This window comes from Xiphophorus couchianus, chromosome 4 (assembly GCF_001444195.1).
Source record: "Xiphophorus couchianus chromosome 4, X_couchianus-1.0, whole genome shotgun sequence".
Classification (NCBI taxonomy): Eukaryota; Metazoa; Chordata; class Actinopteri; order Cyprinodontiformes; family Poeciliidae; genus Xiphophorus; species Xiphophorus couchianus.
In genome coordinates this window covers 15,972,857-15,989,346 of record NC_040231.1, presented here as the reverse complement: position 1 = coordinate 15,989,346, position 16,490 = coordinate 15,972,857, and the positions used below count along the sequence as shown (strand labels likewise).

The following is a 16,490-nucleotide window of genomic DNA, read 5'->3' as shown; positions in this document are numbered from 1 at the left end:
TAAAAGCTTAGTCTCCCTTCAGCTCCAATAATTATACCTTAATTCAATTCATGACTGTTTCTGATTTCAGGTTTAACAGTAGCTCTCTAATTATTTCTTTGCATGTTGAAATACTTAGTGCAGCTCCTCCATGCAAACCTAAACGCATGAAACCTGTCGTGCCAGTGTGCATGAAACAGAGAAAGCAGCAGAGATGATGAATGAATAGACGGAGCCAGGATCCAGATCCCTAATCTCATCTGGATTTATTTTTTTACCCCCAACAGTGTTGCATAATTCCTTAATCCAGCGCTGTCGATCAAACTTACACAACTCTATATTTATTTTGTGTCGTTTACAACTGATGTCTTCCTGTTTGGACCGACAGCAGCTTTTCCTGTCCGGTTCATCCAGTCATTCAGGGAGATGATGTGGTGAGAGTGAATGCAAATGTGACAATAAACAGGGTTTGACACATGAGGAGAATATAAAACAGCAAATGTTAGAAATGATTACAACATTTACTCAAAATTTGTGGTAATTAGAAGGTGTCAAGATTTGAAAAACAGTTCCGTCTCCTAACATTCGTAGTTTTGGACAGATTATAAACTGAGATCAGGATCAGAAGTCCATGTGACGTAGAGAAATGAGTTTGAAGGATTTGTTCATGAAGACTCTACCAGGTGATGATTGTGTGTCCCGTAGTGTCTGGTGAAACTTTGTGGTGCTTTTTGATCCTATTGTGTGTTTTGTTTTTTTTTACAAAGATATTTCTTGCTACATATAACTTTAATTCCTTTATTCAATTATTAATGTAACTTCCCAAACAGGTTTTTCCCTCAGCCATTAGACTGATAATCACTCAGACAATTTATCTACCCTCTACTTTTCAATCGATCAGTCACCAATCATTAGTCTATAAATGTTGCCATGACTACATTGCTTAGGCAGAAGCAAAATGTCTTTATGTATGAGCATTTTTCATCAAAATGATAATTGCAATCGCAACCTGTACAAATACTTTAGCTCAGTTTTGTTAAATGATTGACGATTTTAAGCTTTGGTGGGACGTGTGGCCTTTATTCTCAATAATCAGACAGGAAACGCGGAGAGAGCGAAGGAGGTAAGACATGGAGCAAAGAGCTCAAAGAATATTTATTTGTGTGCCACATTTCAGCAACAATTCAAAGTGCTGTCCACAATGAAAAAAATAAAACAAGGAGCAAGCAAGAAACGTCACATTGCAGTGGCAAAATAAAGGAAAGTGACAAAAGTCTAAAAATAGATTACACAATGAATCAACCATCCAGTTATTATTAATGAACGTAAACTCTAAACAAATGTGGTTTTAGCCTTTATTTAAAGGAATTCAGTTCTTCATTATTTTTAGCATCCAGACTAGAGGAGGATAAAAACTAATGGAAACTATACTGCACCTATTAGAAGGTCATGTGACCGCATTGCAATTATTACAATCTGATGGTCCCACGTCGGTCCGCTGTGCCGCCTCTTGGGCCCAGAGATGAACAGCGATTTGGTGTCCACTGGCGTCATAAAGCAGCTGTTTTCTCTCCGATGGTAAATCAGCTCACAGCTGTTGTTACCGACCGCTGAGGTCCAGCTGACGGAGGCGACATCTGAGCTCATCCCAGTGGCTCTCAGGGGAAAGATTTTGGAGAAACCCGGACCAACATGTATGGAGGGACACTGTCGTACAGAATCAGCTACTGAGATGTATTGATTTAATTTCCTTCTGGGATCAATAAAGTATTTTTGAATATGAATTGAATTAAGACTAGGAGTTAATTAAAGGCACAGTATGTAACTTTTACATAAAATATGTTTTTATATTTGTTAAAACTGTCACATTGTCGTGGTACTACAATAAGAGACATATAATCAGTGAAAAGATCACTCTTCTTCACTTCATCCCTGAGCTACTATTGCCTCAGAGCAGTGGCGGAGCTAGACTTTTATTTCTGGGGGGGCGAATGGGGGGCCAGGGCTATCTGTAAGGGGTCCACTGACTATGACAATGACAATACAGTAAAAGTACTTTCATTCACATACTATATATAAATAAAGACTCATGAAATGAGATTTGCTCATGTAATTTGCAGTTTATTATCAATGCATGCCACACAAAGCATAAGTGGACATTAACCTCTAAATGACACCATTGTAACAAGACAAGACTTACAATGAGAATGCAGTGTCACACAGTTCACAATTACAATATCTCAAAAAAGAAGGTTGTATGTTATGGAAACTGTTATTTAATAGATGCTACATGTGCATTTTATTTTCGAACTTAATGCAGCTATGACCAAATGTACTGACTCCTAAACTATCATTGGTACAAGTACCAGTCGGTGAAGACCCAAATCATGACGAGAAACACAAGACTTCTTCATGCACTCATAAAAGTAAAATCCTTCGGTTGTTGTGAGATGAAGCAAAATATGTTACAAAGTCATCCATGTTGAGGCCCCGTGCCCTCCTTGACTCTATGCTAAGTGTTCCAATGTGACTTAGCCTGGCATCAGCCATTGTTGTCCTTAGGTAACTTTTAATTAATTTTAAAGCAGAAAAGCTTCTCTCACAAGAAGCAGTACTAACTGGACTAACTACTGCAATCTTGCAAAGTCTGAATAATTCATGTAAAACCTCTTTATAAGGTTCAAGAAACAGAATAAAATCAAGCAAAGTAGAAGGTGTGCCTAAATCACTCTTTATTCTCTGATCAAGCAAACGCCTTATTTGGTGCACTTCATGTTTCAGGTCATCTAAATCTGACTCAAAGATATGTCCAAAAGCAATCAGAGGCTCCTCATTCAAGAAAGTTGCACTTTTGGGGTTTAGGGACTGCACTCCTTGCATGATCTCACAATTTTTCTTTGAAAAACGCCTCTTTAACTCCGCTATGAGACAGTCAAGCACCTGATTAAAGAGTGGTCTGGGGAAGCCCTCGTCATCACATTTTCTCTGTCCTATAGTGCTCATTACAAGTGAGTCAAGAAATTTTGAACTTAATCTTGGATTTCTTCTGTCAATTTTTACACTGATTTTGCTCTTCTCAGCAAGTTCCTCAACCTCTTTCCATAGTTCATCAAAGTACTTTTCATTTCTGTAGTCCTGGAAAGTGTCTATAAGAGCACCTACTAGATCTACAGCTCTTGCTAGGTCAAGAGTGCTGGACTGAAGCATGTCGGAAAGACATTTGGCATCACCAAGCACTTTACAAAAGGTAACCAAAAGACCTAAAAATTGGATATCTATTTGAAGAAGCAGGCCCCTTGCCTCCACTGTTCTTTCGCCATTTCTTTCAAGTGCAATATCCTGCAACAATCTCAGAACTGCTGGAAGTCTGTCTCTCATGGTACGGCATGCCGTATACCTGCAGGCCCACCTCGTATCTGAAAGTGCCTGGAGCTCCCTGGGTTGTTCTGCTGGATACAACTCTTTCTGCACGTCAAGCCACCTCAGATGAACATAAGAGCCAGACACAAAGTTATGAAGCTGCTGTAGAAGTGCAAAAAAGTCAACGACCTCAGGGACTGCTTTGGTAGCATCAACAAGGACTAAATTCAAGCAATGTGCGTTACAATGAACATAAAATGCAAATCTGGCATTGCTCTGAATTCTGGCAGATACACCAGAATGCTTCCCACTCATGACGGATGCACCGTCATAACCCTGTCCCACTAGGTTATTCCTGTAGTCCAGACCATGTTTCTCAAGACAGCTAATGATCATTGCACTAAGACCTGCTGCATTAAGGCTTTCAGCTGCCTGGAAACATAGGAAGCTTTCGTGGATGACACCATTGTAATAATATCGTACAACCAAAGACATTTGTTCCTTTTTTTGCAAGTCTTTTGTTTCATCTGCAATAACACTGAACACTTCACATTCCTTCACTTCTTTTATGATTTCAGTCTGTACCATCTCTGCTAAGCCCTGAAGAATTTCATTTTGGATTTGATGACTTGTGTATTTTGCATTGGCACATCCTCTAAGCTTTTTTTCAATTAACTGATCATGCTTTGCTATTTCATCCAATATAGCCAAAAAGTTTCCCTTATTTCTAGAGTCCCCAGACTCTCGATGACCCCTTTGAGCAATATTTTGTGTTGCAGTCAAAAGAAGAACATCGGCTATTGTTTTAATATAATAACGGTTTTCTTCCACCACTTTTTTCCGGTTTGTGTTTATAGAATTTAGCATGGTTGTATTTCCCTCATTAGCCCTTTTATATTGACTCCATGCATACATTGCATTTACATGGTGCTCTAACTTTGAGTGAAGCTTAAATCCAGACTCCTTGGACAATGCCTTTTTCCAATTACTGAAGCCGGAATGCGAAGCAAAGACACTATCTGGTGCATTAGGCAAAGAAAAATGCCTACAGGCAAAGCAGTAGGAGGAGTCTTTAATAACAGAATATTCTAACCAAGAATAGTCTTTGTACCAGGAGCTGTGAAAAGTTCTCTTTCTTGTTCCATGCTGAGTTCTGGGGAAGTTTGTCAAACTTGGCTGAACAGGGCCCTGTTCTTTTGACTTTGAAATATCTGGAATACAAACACAATGGTTATGTACACATAATTTACATGATCATTATGTCATGTAAATTGTGCAGCTACTAAGCAGGTCTTAGTGTAAGTAAAATTACCACTGGGTCCTTTTGGAAAAGCAAAAGGAGTGCTGGACAGTGCTGAGAAGAGATCAGTGGTATCTCCTGCAATTGCCCCTTCTGGCTCATCATCATCCTGGTCAGGCGCAGAGCTTTCTGTGTTTTCAGACTCCTCCTTTGATGGAACTACGTTGTAAAAACAGTACATTAACATAATTGAACCAACAATTAAAGAAACACATTAGCAGAAGCCAGCAAGTAAAAATAACCTAAAACGGGGCAGGAATTTGACTGTTTCTGTAGATACTCTGACCTGGTGATGGTGGATTGGTGTTTGCCAGACTTTCTTTCTCGTGACTGTTCTCAGGACATAAGCTACCAGGACTGCTGATGTCAGAGCTGAACCCTGTTTGATCTGTGCCTGATTTGCTTCTTTTTATAAAGAAGCTGTCTATCCTGCCTCCCTGTCTTTTCATTCTCAACTGACCCTAGGAAAAAAAACAAGCCAGTCATGTTATGCCAAGTATCACTTCCTATTACTTAGTGTTAATAGATCCCCACTTCCAGTGTGTAGGTCAGGGGAAACAGACTGTGGCTGTATGTTCAGCATTCAAACTTCTCAGCTACTGGACCGACTAACCTGTTTTTGTTCATGATCATTATCGACTTTATTTATAAAGCACTTTAACAGCAGCCAGAGCTGAAATAAAGTGCTAAACATCAGCGATAAGATAAAAGAAAACATAAAAGAAAATGACAAAGCTAAACACATAAGAATTTAAATAAATTAAACATTTCATGGAAAACATAATAAAGCAAAAAGAGTAACAGATTAAATTGTCACAAGTTCATGCCCTTTCCTAGGGGAAACGGAACCTCTAACAAAGTGTTGCCGTTTCATAGAAAATGTTTAGAAAAGAATTAGTAAAAATAGCAAATGTCAGTGGGGAACTTGTGTGGAGTTTTTTCACTCATTTTATAGTACAAGCTGGCTCCATTAGCATTACCTTTCACAGGTAAGAAAGAAAGAACACAATTTTATGAACAGAATTTCTTGACTTTGTGGCCAAACGACAGCTTCTGAGCCAATAAATATTTCCCATGTAATTATATTGGCCAGAAGTAACTACTCTGATTTTTATTTTCTTAGTATAGCTAACATTTTTCATTCTGTATAGTTTTATTTAATGCGAGAGCTAATAAGAAATCGCTGTTAGAAAGAAAGAGCATTACAGACCAGAGGATTTTGGCAGGTCATATAATCAGGAATGTCGTGATCCATTCTGTCTGATAACACATGCACCACGTTGGATACTTTTTTTTTTACTTCCCGTATTTATCCTCCCGACATTGTTCAGGCAGACGTGAGTGGTAAACACACTGAAACACGTCAGCGTCTTTACAATACTTTTTGCTTCTGCGTGCATTACGAGTCTGACTGGCAGACGTGACGTATCATAGGAACTGGCCGACTCGCTCACTAAGTCGGCGTCTACGTATGTCTATAGCTGTAGCATTGTTAGCTTGATGCTCGCAACTTATAGTAGTAACTCAACTACCAGAAACTATTTCCTGGCTGAGCACAAAATGTTTTTAACGGGGTTTTTTTATTGGTAGTAGTAAACCATTGTAAAACTTACCTTTGAAGTCAGATTATCCGTCTTGGAGTCAAATCGACTGTATTCCTCTTAGCTGTACAATATTTCTCTATCGTCTCTTCGCGGTTCTCCTTCTCTTCTTCTGTTGGGTCAACTCTGTTGTGTCCAAATGGTGTATCACAATAAACGTAAATGGTGCATATCGCCCCCTGCTGCTTTTGAGCAGTCACAACAGTCACAAGTGTCACAACCCATTGTGGTACATAGTGCTACCTACTGTGAAGGAATGACTGGGTGTCGTGACATGTCGATCATTTGGGGGGGCCGCTGGGGGGGCCAATCAGATGGCTGGGGGGGCACTGGCCCCCCCGGCCCCCCCTCTAGCTCCGCCTCTGCCTCAGAGCTCCCGATCAAAAACAACCAATCAGAGCCAGGAGGAGGTTCTTAGCGCTGTCAATCAGCTCATGTACTCCCTGCTAAATGTGCCAAATGTGGCAGAGAAACAACTGAGCATTCATGAGAGGCTGTGGTAGCTGAGAGACCAAAGGAGAGAGCAGCAACGGAGGGGTGATTGACAGCGCTAAGACCCTCCTTCTGGCTCTGATTGGTTGTTTCTAGTTAACAATGGGAGTACTGGGAGAACACACAGAATTTTTCCAGAGATTATCTGTCTTATTTCATACTATCACAATATAGTGACAGTTTCATCAAATATTTAAAAAATATTTTTTATAGATGTTAAATGGTGCAGCTTTTAGCTGTTAAATGACAAATCTTGTAGAATGTGATATTTTTTTTATCCGATTAATCGTCAGAATAATTGATAAAACAATCATTTACTAAAATAATTGTTAGTTGCAGCCCTGGCTTCTAGTTATTAAAGCATCTCTTTCTGTGTCAACTTGGTGATGAGCTTCTAAAGCTTCGTATTCTGAATCGGTCGATAGAAATCTGAAATTTGAACTTTTGTTTAATACAATACATCTGTGCCATCTGGAGGGCATAGAGAGAAGAAGATGATTTACAGAAAACATCTCAAAGCAGTTTTAGTTAGTTTTGAAACAGTTTAGTCTCTAGTTGGGACTGTTTACCACTGCTCCTTGGTGACCCATATGGGTGTACGGAGGGATTGTCCCACGAGCGGATGCTATTCTCCAAGGCCAGCCTGCATCTGCGTCACATTCCCAGGTGAGCTGGATGAACTTATCCTCGCTGGGACGTCATCCATCTGCTCAAATAAAGTCTCTGAACACCACAAATCCGTTTCACACTTTTGTGTGAAATGTTTCAGTCCAGCACTGTCAAAAATAGCTCCTTGTTTCAGAATAAAAGCAGCATGCAGGGATGTCAGCAGCCATGTGTGGCTGAGAACACAATCACCATTAAACCCCACATAATTCATTTGTGTTTCAAATAAATGCTCCAGATACTGAAATACCGGAAATGAGAATGCTTTAATCCACTGAGCCGTGTTGGGATGCCGTCATTGGTCCCGCTGTACACACACACACACACACGCACACACACACACACACACACACACACACACACACACACACACACACACACACACACATACGCCCACCCCCACACACGCACACACGCACACACTGACTGCCACAACATCCTCTTTGCGCTGCATGATGCATTGGTCTCTGTCACTGTTAATCCAGCTCGGTTGTGCCTCTGAGCATTGTCGTTCTTTCTGCAATCTGCCAATTTCCCAACGGATGGACCACCACAGAACATTTTAAAGCACCAACGCTTTCCTCTGTTTTTGGACCTCCAGCTAGTGGGGGCTTCACTCCGGGTCAGAGGTGGTTCTCAGCCCCTGAACTCAGCCATGAAGTCCCGTCCAGGAGCTGCGGCCGTGCTGCTGCCCATCGCTCTCTGCCTCAGTAAGGATATTACGCTGCTTTAAGCTGGTTTCGTTTACCTTTCTTATTGCTTGAAAAGTTTTATTTTTTTCTAATTTATGCTTTTATCTTACTGAGATGTTCATGTTAAAGTCCTTTTGATAGCTTGAAATAATCTGAAGATAAAAGTTTGCACAGTAAGTTACATTTAATTGAGAATTGTATAAATATTTTGCTGACAGTTTAATGGTATGGAGAAGAATTACACATGGAGAAATAAAAGGAAGAGCTAAAACTGCCTGTAAATCTAGTTGAACGTCAATTCATGTTTGCCAAATTTACAGCCAAGAAGCAGAGAAAAAAAGGTAAACTTACAACTAAAGAAAGTTATTTATGTGTAGATCGATATCAGTTTGGATCGATCCAAAATAGTATCGATAAAAAATAGGTACCAGAATAAGATCGATACTTCAGTTTTAGATTCCCTCTTGATATTTTACTTTTGCATTGTAGTTGTTCAAATCTACCTCTAAACATACCTTAATTGAAATATTTTTTTGCACTTTATTTATTTAGGAATAAATGCACACAATACGGTTTTAATACGGTTTTAACGTATTTTGTAGATACCTGTAACTTTGTTCAAATTCTGTGCCAAATTTGAACGAAATAATAATAAAAAAAACACCTAAAAGAGATGACACATCAAACTCAAATAAAAAGTATTGACATCAGTATCGATATTGGTGATGCTGGCTCTGTATTTATTTGGTATCTGATCGATATCAAAACATGCAATACTGCACACCTCAAGTTTACTAGCTGACTGAAACTAAAATATTTTGATTTATTTTCTGACATCATTACAACTACAGCTGTAGGCTATTTTTGTTACAGGTGGTTTGAGAGAAATGTGTAATTGTGAAGCCAATCTGAGTTCTTATTAAAGTTCTGGGCCCAAATGTAGGCAACAGATTAAATCTCCAGGTAAAATTATGCACTTCAATAATTAGAGGAGTCTTTGGTAATAAAGTATTTTGTTATCTATACTGCTGAAAGTTTAAGAAGAGTGAATAAAAAGCAGAGCGAGCAGATTTAGTGATTTAATGGTTTAGCTGTTTTAAGGATTTTGTGGCCAATGTTTTGTTTGAATCTTAATAATTGCTGGGATTGTAATGAAATGCCAAAGAAAGAAAGCTGTATTTTTCTATGAAGGAGTCCTGCAGTTCTGCCCCTCCCCCACCTGTCGCTGCACAGTGCTTTAGAGCTACTTGTTATTTATTAAGAGGTTCCCAAAGATTTTCTGGGCCCCTCTATGGATTATAATAAAATAATCCCCAAAAAAGAAAAAAAAGAAAAAATCAACTGGGCACACACATCGCTCAACCACACATAAACCTATACACATATTTTGTTTTCAAACTCCACTGAAGTTTATTTCACACTTCAGGTTGCAAGAAAACACACTACAAGCCATCTTTACAGTGAAACACTTTTGTGTAACTGTTTTTTTTTTTTGTTCATTCATCCATACTGCTTCCCCGCGCCCCACCTGCAATGACACTGCGCCACCCCTAGGGGGCGCGCCCCACTCTTTGGGAACCGCTGGGTTAAGGTAATGATGATTTGAAGCTACAGTTGGAAATATAACCAACTGAGATCAGTCTGTTTTATTATTATTTTTTTTTACACCATAAGGGACAAAACATTAAAAAGAAATGATATCCAGTCCAGTTATAAGCATATCTACTTGAAAACTATTGAATTACTGCTAATATTATCTGGTCTTTATTCTTTGTTTTTGATTTAGTCGTACATCAATAGCTAAAGGAAAAAACATGGTTATAACTGTTACAGTTATAACATGCTTGCAGCGGTTCCTACTTTTTAAAATAATAGCAATTACAGCATGGTGTACATTTTATTTTAATTGTTTATTTTGGTTTGATACAAGACAACTGTACGTTAAACAAGGTGACCCATATGGGCTCTAGAAGAGTTGTTCATCTTGTTTAAGATATAATTATGGTGCCCGACTGGTTTTGCTGAAATAAATCATATTTAATCTCATTCCAGAAGTGAAATGTGAGTCCAGTCCTACTTCAAATCTATCCCGGCGACACAAAATCTACATGAAACCCTTATAGACATGTTATCAAAGTCAAACCGGCTAATTTGTTCAAATATATAATTTTTTTCCTACAATAGAAAATGTCTGTTGAGACTGATTATTGAAAAACTAGAAAAGGTAAAAAAATTATTAAATTTACAATGATTAATTATAAGAGAGTGAAACATTTTGGGGTAAAAATAAATAGATAATAAATAAAAAGGTCTGTGTTTAAAATCCAGCTATCCTTTATGTTGTTTTTATGGTATTTTAAACATTTATTCATAACTCTGACTGTAATGAAGACAGAAATGATCAGAATCGCAGGGGAGATCCAGAGTTTGACACATGGATGATATTAGCGCCCAGAGAGCAATCAATGCATTAAAATGATATAAATAAATAAAAAAGAAATGATGTTCTGGATGCAGGAAGTGATGAAACGTCCCCAAGCTGAGTGCTGCACTCCTGACCCTGGAAGAGCTCACAAAATCCTGCTGCGAAATCAGCAAAACCAGGAAGAGATCTTAAACCCAAAGTATTTTATTCCACTGCTGTATTTAGATAGTTGAGTTAAAGTGCTGACTTAGGGAAATGTGTAATCTATGAGCTGATCAATGTACTCAGACAGCTTGTAAACAGTTTGGCTTTGATGGAGTGTAATCTGTCCAGATGAATGGACTGCAACATCTCTGTATTCGGTTGATCCATCTAAGCATCAGATGGATTTTTTTTGTTACCAACAAATGATATCTCTTGCTGTATTTTCCATGTTCCTTCATGTTTATCATTAAATATCTCTGCCTTTTCCCTCCTCCAGGTTTGGCTCCGGTGTGTTTGGGCGCTGCCATCCCCGCTGCGTGTGGAACCATCTACAAGGGCTTCGCTCAGTGTCTCATCTCACTCGGGGACAGTTTGGCGGAAACACAAAAAGACCAGAACACACAGGACATCGACTCAATCTGCAGGTGTGTGTGTGTGTGATGTCACTTTTCTTTATTATTAACTCAGTTACACCTTTTGTGTCGACTGGAGTTGTTGTGAATGAGAATAAATTACCAGAAAAATTGTTTTCCAGTGGGAAAATTCAATGATTTGCATAGAAACACATTCAGCCTAATTAAGATAATAGCAAAAAATAACATTTTCAATTGAAAATAAACAGAAAATGTACTCCCATACATATATATGTACAAGTTTGTATTGTTAAAGTGCGCTTGTGCAAATTTTGTGTTTAATATACATACATATTAGAAAATCTTGTGCTTTTTTATGCCTTAAGTTGGGTTAAGCTTTGTCATATTCTTTGAAATTTTCTTTAATATGAATTTTTCAATTAACATCTATTGTCTCTGGATGTTTCATTTTTGTTATTCTGCCACTTATATGTGTAATAAAGTTTATAAAACTACACAGAAACAAAACTAAATTGTTTTTATGACAGGCTGCTGGTAAGAAAGAACCTAAATATAAATATCCGATGTAGAATTGGATCTTTGCTCAGCTGTCTGCTGTGTAGACACGACACTTGTTCATCCCCTTTTTATGCCCAGTTGATTCATACGTCCAAGTTAAGAGGCTTAGCAAAACAAAAACAAACAAAATAAAACATTACCTAAGAAAGCAGCTATGTTTAACTGTAAAATCGAGTTTATGCACTGCATAAGTAGAAATAAAGCTTCAAATGACTTTCAGGAAGTCTGAAGAAATATTCAAAAAATGTCTCTTCAAAATTGTGATACCAACGTTTGTAAAAGATGATGGGGAACAATTCAAAGGTTTTTTAACGTGGCAAGAAGAGAGCCATTGTTTAAAAACGTGCATTTTTCAGATCGTCTCATAATTACTCTGAAAACTGCAAAAGACTTGGCACAGAAGCAGAGATTTTAGCTTCCAGCTTGACAACAAACCAAACCAGGCAGCCAGAGCAACAATAGAAGCATTTAGATCAAAGGGTGTTCAAAGTGGGGCTCAGGGGCCTTTTGTGGTCCATGGAGTGATTATGTGCGGCCCCCTGGCCACAATTCAGGGATAAATTAGTAGAAAACTGTTGCTTTTAAATTAACATCTACTTATAAAATATTAGAAGCAACACAAAGCGACCATCTTCTCTTCTTCTGTTGTCATGGCAACTAGGACCTCATCTACTCGTTGACTTAAAGTCTAAAGTACATTTGGTTTTTCAAATGAAGACTGACCTAGATTCTGATTTTATTTCTGTAAATAGATTAAATATTTTTCCACTTTTCTTCAATTGACTAAATAAATAAAAGCAAACTGGACGCCTTTAATTTAGCAAGGAAACATTAAAGAATATTTCAAATGTTGGATCTCTTGTTCTACAAAAAACTGATTAATTTGTTTGCTTAATTAAAAATATTTCATGCTTAGTCTATTGTTGAATAGATAAAAAAAAAAAAAAAAGCTACATTTTGATATTTATTTGCCCTGTTTATACTGCTTTACTTTTGAGCAAAAGTTTGGATATCTGGTTTATATCAAATCATATTCATTTGTTAGACCCAGCGTGAGTCCAGATATGAATCCAATTCAGAATCTGATGCAAGACAGGAAACATGATACAAATGTCCAACACACGTAAACGGGCAATATTATATAAAATTAACTATTTTGAATTTTACATTATGTTATGATGTTATTCCTTCATCAATAACACACCTGGAGTGTTGCCTTGATTCTCTCACGCATCTTAGAGAAATCCTTTAATCTCCTGTAGCAACCATTCAGCTGGGCAAAACGTTTCCCAGTTTCTGCCTCACAGAGCACCAGCTCCCCCACTCAGGTCCTTCAGACTAGCCAGCAGCAATTAGCAAACACCTGGTGAATCTGCTGAGCTCAGTATTTGAGCTACTTTCAGTGCAAGCCTACTGAAAATGTTGTTAGAGGGTTAATTGATGAGCGATGTTGTGATGACTTCTTGAAGGCGGAGTTTCAGAAAGATCAGGAGTTTTTAAAGCGACAGAGGCCCAAAGTTTTTAAAGTCATATTTGATAAATACAGCATTTTTTTAACACACCTATAGTTACTTGATTGTGCTATGAAATGGAAAACACATAACACTGCCCGTTTAAGAATTTTACTTGTAAAATGTTGGTCCATTTTACTGGAATCCGTTCACATCTGTGGTGACGACATACTCTCCTACCGAGATCCAAGCGCTTTCGTTTTTCATTCAGATTTACTCTCCCTATCCTCTCCTCTCGAAGGTCCTGGAATACTTTCCATGTCTGTGCCGGCTCCGCCCTGGCCGGCTGTCCAGGAGAAGCAGCAGCTATCTGGGAGTCTCTGAGACAAGAGTCCAGGAAGGCCCAGTTTTCCGGAAACCTCTATGACATGTGTGCCAGCCGGACCACTCTCCCCCCCAGCACTCTGCCTGCACCCGACAGCTCTGCCATCTCGGACCAGACGAACAAGGAGACTCTGAAGGGCCATGCACACAAACACGGCTCCGCCAGCATCTCAGTGCTGCTGCCTGTGTGCAGCATGCTGCTGCTGCTGTCCCTCAAGAGTTAGTCACCCCAAACAGAGACACTCACACAGCAAAGACTCAGCAAGCTGCAGGCTTTTAAACTGGAGATGCCACCGTGAGAGGCTGGGTGATTGTTGTCCGGAGTGAATGAGTGACACAGAGCCTGCAGCAAAGCTTCTGGTTAAATGTTTATAGATATAAAAGTTTTTATCTGACTGATGGTAGCTGCTCCACCTACTGTGCAGTTCACAGTGGAGAAGATTTCAGAACATTCAATTCTGAAAAAGTTTAATTTAATTTACTGGATTTGTTCTGGTTCATTTAAGATGGGGGCATTTTTGATACTGGGCAGAAGTCTTGGGTCTCTTAGTTTCTTTATATTTCTCAGAAATTGACTTAGTCATTTTTGCAATCTTTTTAAAGATGCCTAGGGAATTGTTTTCCAAGTATTTTGTGTTTTGTTTTAAGCCTCTTATGAAAAAAATACCCCATGACACAGAGAATTACATTTTAACATCTCCTTAGAATAGAAAATAAAATAATATAAATGTCCTTTATTGTTCCTCCAGGGGGGAAATTCAGGTGTACCAGCAGCAATGTGACAGGCAGGTCGAATAATGCAGAATTACACAAAAATAAAAATATAAAAGTAGAACTAGCAATAACATACTGTACAGCAAAGGCTAATTTACAACATAAGAAAAGACTGTAGAGTTAATAAAAACCATAAACGTGCAAATAGGATGATTTAAAAAAATTGTATATGTGTGAATAAAAAGCAACAACAAGCATTTACCAGAAGTGAAAACAATCAGTGCAAACAACAGCAGGGATGAAAACACTTATTGAGTCTGTTGATCTAGGTTGCAGCAGTCTGTCACTGAAGGAGCTTCCCAGCATCGTGCACAGAGTGGAAGACATCGTCTGTTTATCCCTTAACGGGCGGCAAAAAAGGCAGAGTATTCAAACAAACTAGATTTGTCCCATGGATGGGATACTGCCAGTTAAGGGGTTAATGATTTTGTCTTAGTTAAAATCCTTCTGTCTCCCACCACCTGCGTGGGGTCAAAGGGCAACCTAAAAGAGCATTAAGCGTTTATAGACGAGGCTTGTTGACAGATTTGACTACAAACTGGATAATGATGCATTTCTCAAGTACTGTGTCGGGTTTTCTAACTTATTCTGATCATCTGTCCTGAAATAACATAAATGCAAGTAAAAATGGAACCAGAGTGGAAAAAACTTGAAAGTGAAGTTATTCTGATCAAGATCATTACAAGATTGGATCATTTTAGGCAAATTTAAAGAAAGTATGAGATTCTTTTGCAAAGCACTCTACCCATTTAGCTATTAGATGAATATTAAAAGTTTATTACTATGTGCTAGAGCTTTCTTTCTGCCAACCTTTCCCGCTCCTTTCACTGATTTTTTTATTAAGTAATTGTTTAAACAATAACAACGACAACAGTTCTGAAATAAAACCTAAATCCAGCAGGAATATTTGATAGAAACTGTTTTCTTTATTCCACTTCTGAAGAAGAAAATTAGATTTTTAAACAATGCTTTAAATCCTTATGTACATGTAATCATTTCATGTTTATACAGCGGCAGCTTTGTGCAAAATGTTTTGCTGTGTAGCAAGTTTTAATAATCAGAAAGTTAAACCCTTCTTGTTTCTAAATTTGGATGTGTACTGACGTTTCATCCTCTGCTTTAAGAGTTATCATTCAGTTGAACTTTTTTCCCAGAACCTATTTTATTAAAAGGTTCTGATTTTAAAAGAAAACTAAAAGAAAGAGGTTCCTCTTAAAGAAAAAAAAAACCTTTTATACCTGTAAATGAAACTGCTGGAGCTCCTTCCACGTCTGCGTTCTTGTCATGGTTAGTTTGCCTGTTTGTGTAAAACTGATTTTCAAACAAATTGCTGATTTAAAGCAGTGTGAACAGAAATAAAGCAGTTCTTTTAAGAGTGAATTCAGCCTCACTTGTATCAATATGCGTAGGTGAAACAAGGAGGTTAAACTTAATACTCTTAAGCCGTTTCATAACCGCAGATTCATGAGCAGATTAATCTCGTCTTTCTCCTCTGATGCACGATGAAGCAGATCGTACCTTGAAACCTTTAAATTTTTCTTCATCTCCTCGGGTGGAAGATGATTAGCAGTGGAAGATGATTAGCAGTACATCAGGTTCTCAGTCAAAGTCATTTGAGTACCCTCGTTTACGTTCCCTTACAAAAATACTTGTTATTGAAAATCAGGATGTGTGAAACCTGTCAGACTTCATTTTTCTGGACTTTCAGAGCTTTTTAAAATTCTGTGTAAGACTTGAATTTCCCCTCTGAGGGAGAATAAGGATATTTTTAATCTATTCTGGACATATTGAGAAATGATCTACAGTCTTATAATAAGTCACCATTGACATACAGGAATATTGTGATTTTGTTCCTCATTCGTCAGAAATAAATTACATGAACAAACAGAACTTTATCCCCTAACATTTGAAGCCTATTAAAATGTTAATTTAGAGTAAAACTCTAGATGCAGTGTTTGTGTGTAAATGATTCAATGATATAAATTTAGTGATATTAAGCTAGGGGTGCACAGTGGCGCAGTTGGTAGCACTGTTGCTGGCACAGGTCCTGGGTTCGATTCCCGGCCCAGAGTCTTTCTGCAGGGAGTTTGCATGTTTGCATGCTGGGTTCTCTCCGGGTTCTGCAGCTTCCTCCCACAGTCCAAAAACAGTCATTAATCTAACATTAATGACTGTTAGGTTAATTGGTTTCTCTAAATTCTCCCTAGGTGTGAGTGTGTGTGCACATGGT

General features: G+C 38.2%; 2 protein-coding genes across 4 annotated transcripts; one reads left to right on the top strand and one right to left on the bottom strand.

Annotated features, from left to right (window-relative positions):
- Positions 1–2,074: 2,074 nt before the first annotated feature.
- On the bottom strand, positions 2,075–6,599 carry LOC114143748 (zinc finger MYM-type protein 1-like). 3 transcript variants are annotated; one of them, XM_028016052.1, is made up of 3 exons: positions 4,652–6,599; positions 3,504–4,550; positions 2,075–3,160 (listed from the first exon to the last, which is right to left on the bottom strand). In XM_028016052.1, the coding sequence occupies exons 1-3, from the start codon at positions 4,824–4,826 to the stop codon at positions 3,147–3,149; spliced, it is 1,236 nt and encodes a 411-aa protein (XP_027871853.1). In that variant the 5' UTR covers positions 4,827–6,599; the 3' UTR covers positions 2,075–3,146. The 3 variants fall into 3 exon arrangements, with proteins under 3 accessions (XP_027871853.1, XP_027871852.1, XP_027871851.1); XM_028016051.1 differs by having other exon boundaries at positions 2,075–4,550; positions 4,652–4,798; positions 6,253–6,593; XM_028016050.1 differs by having other exon boundaries at positions 2,075–4,550; positions 4,652–6,593.
- Positions 6,600–7,892: 1,293 nt separating this feature from the next.
- Positions 7,893–16,281, top strand: nrn1lb (neuritin 1-like b). The gene is made up of 3 exons (XM_028013999.1): positions 7,893–8,108; positions 10,997–11,144; positions 13,404–16,281. Exons 1-3 carry the CDS (start codon positions 8,054–8,056, stop codon positions 13,708–13,710), a joined length of 510 nt encoding a protein of 169 aa, XP_027869800.1. The 5' UTR covers positions 7,893–8,053; the 3' UTR covers positions 13,711–16,281.
- The last annotated feature ends 209 nt before the right edge of the window (positions 16,282–16,490 follow it).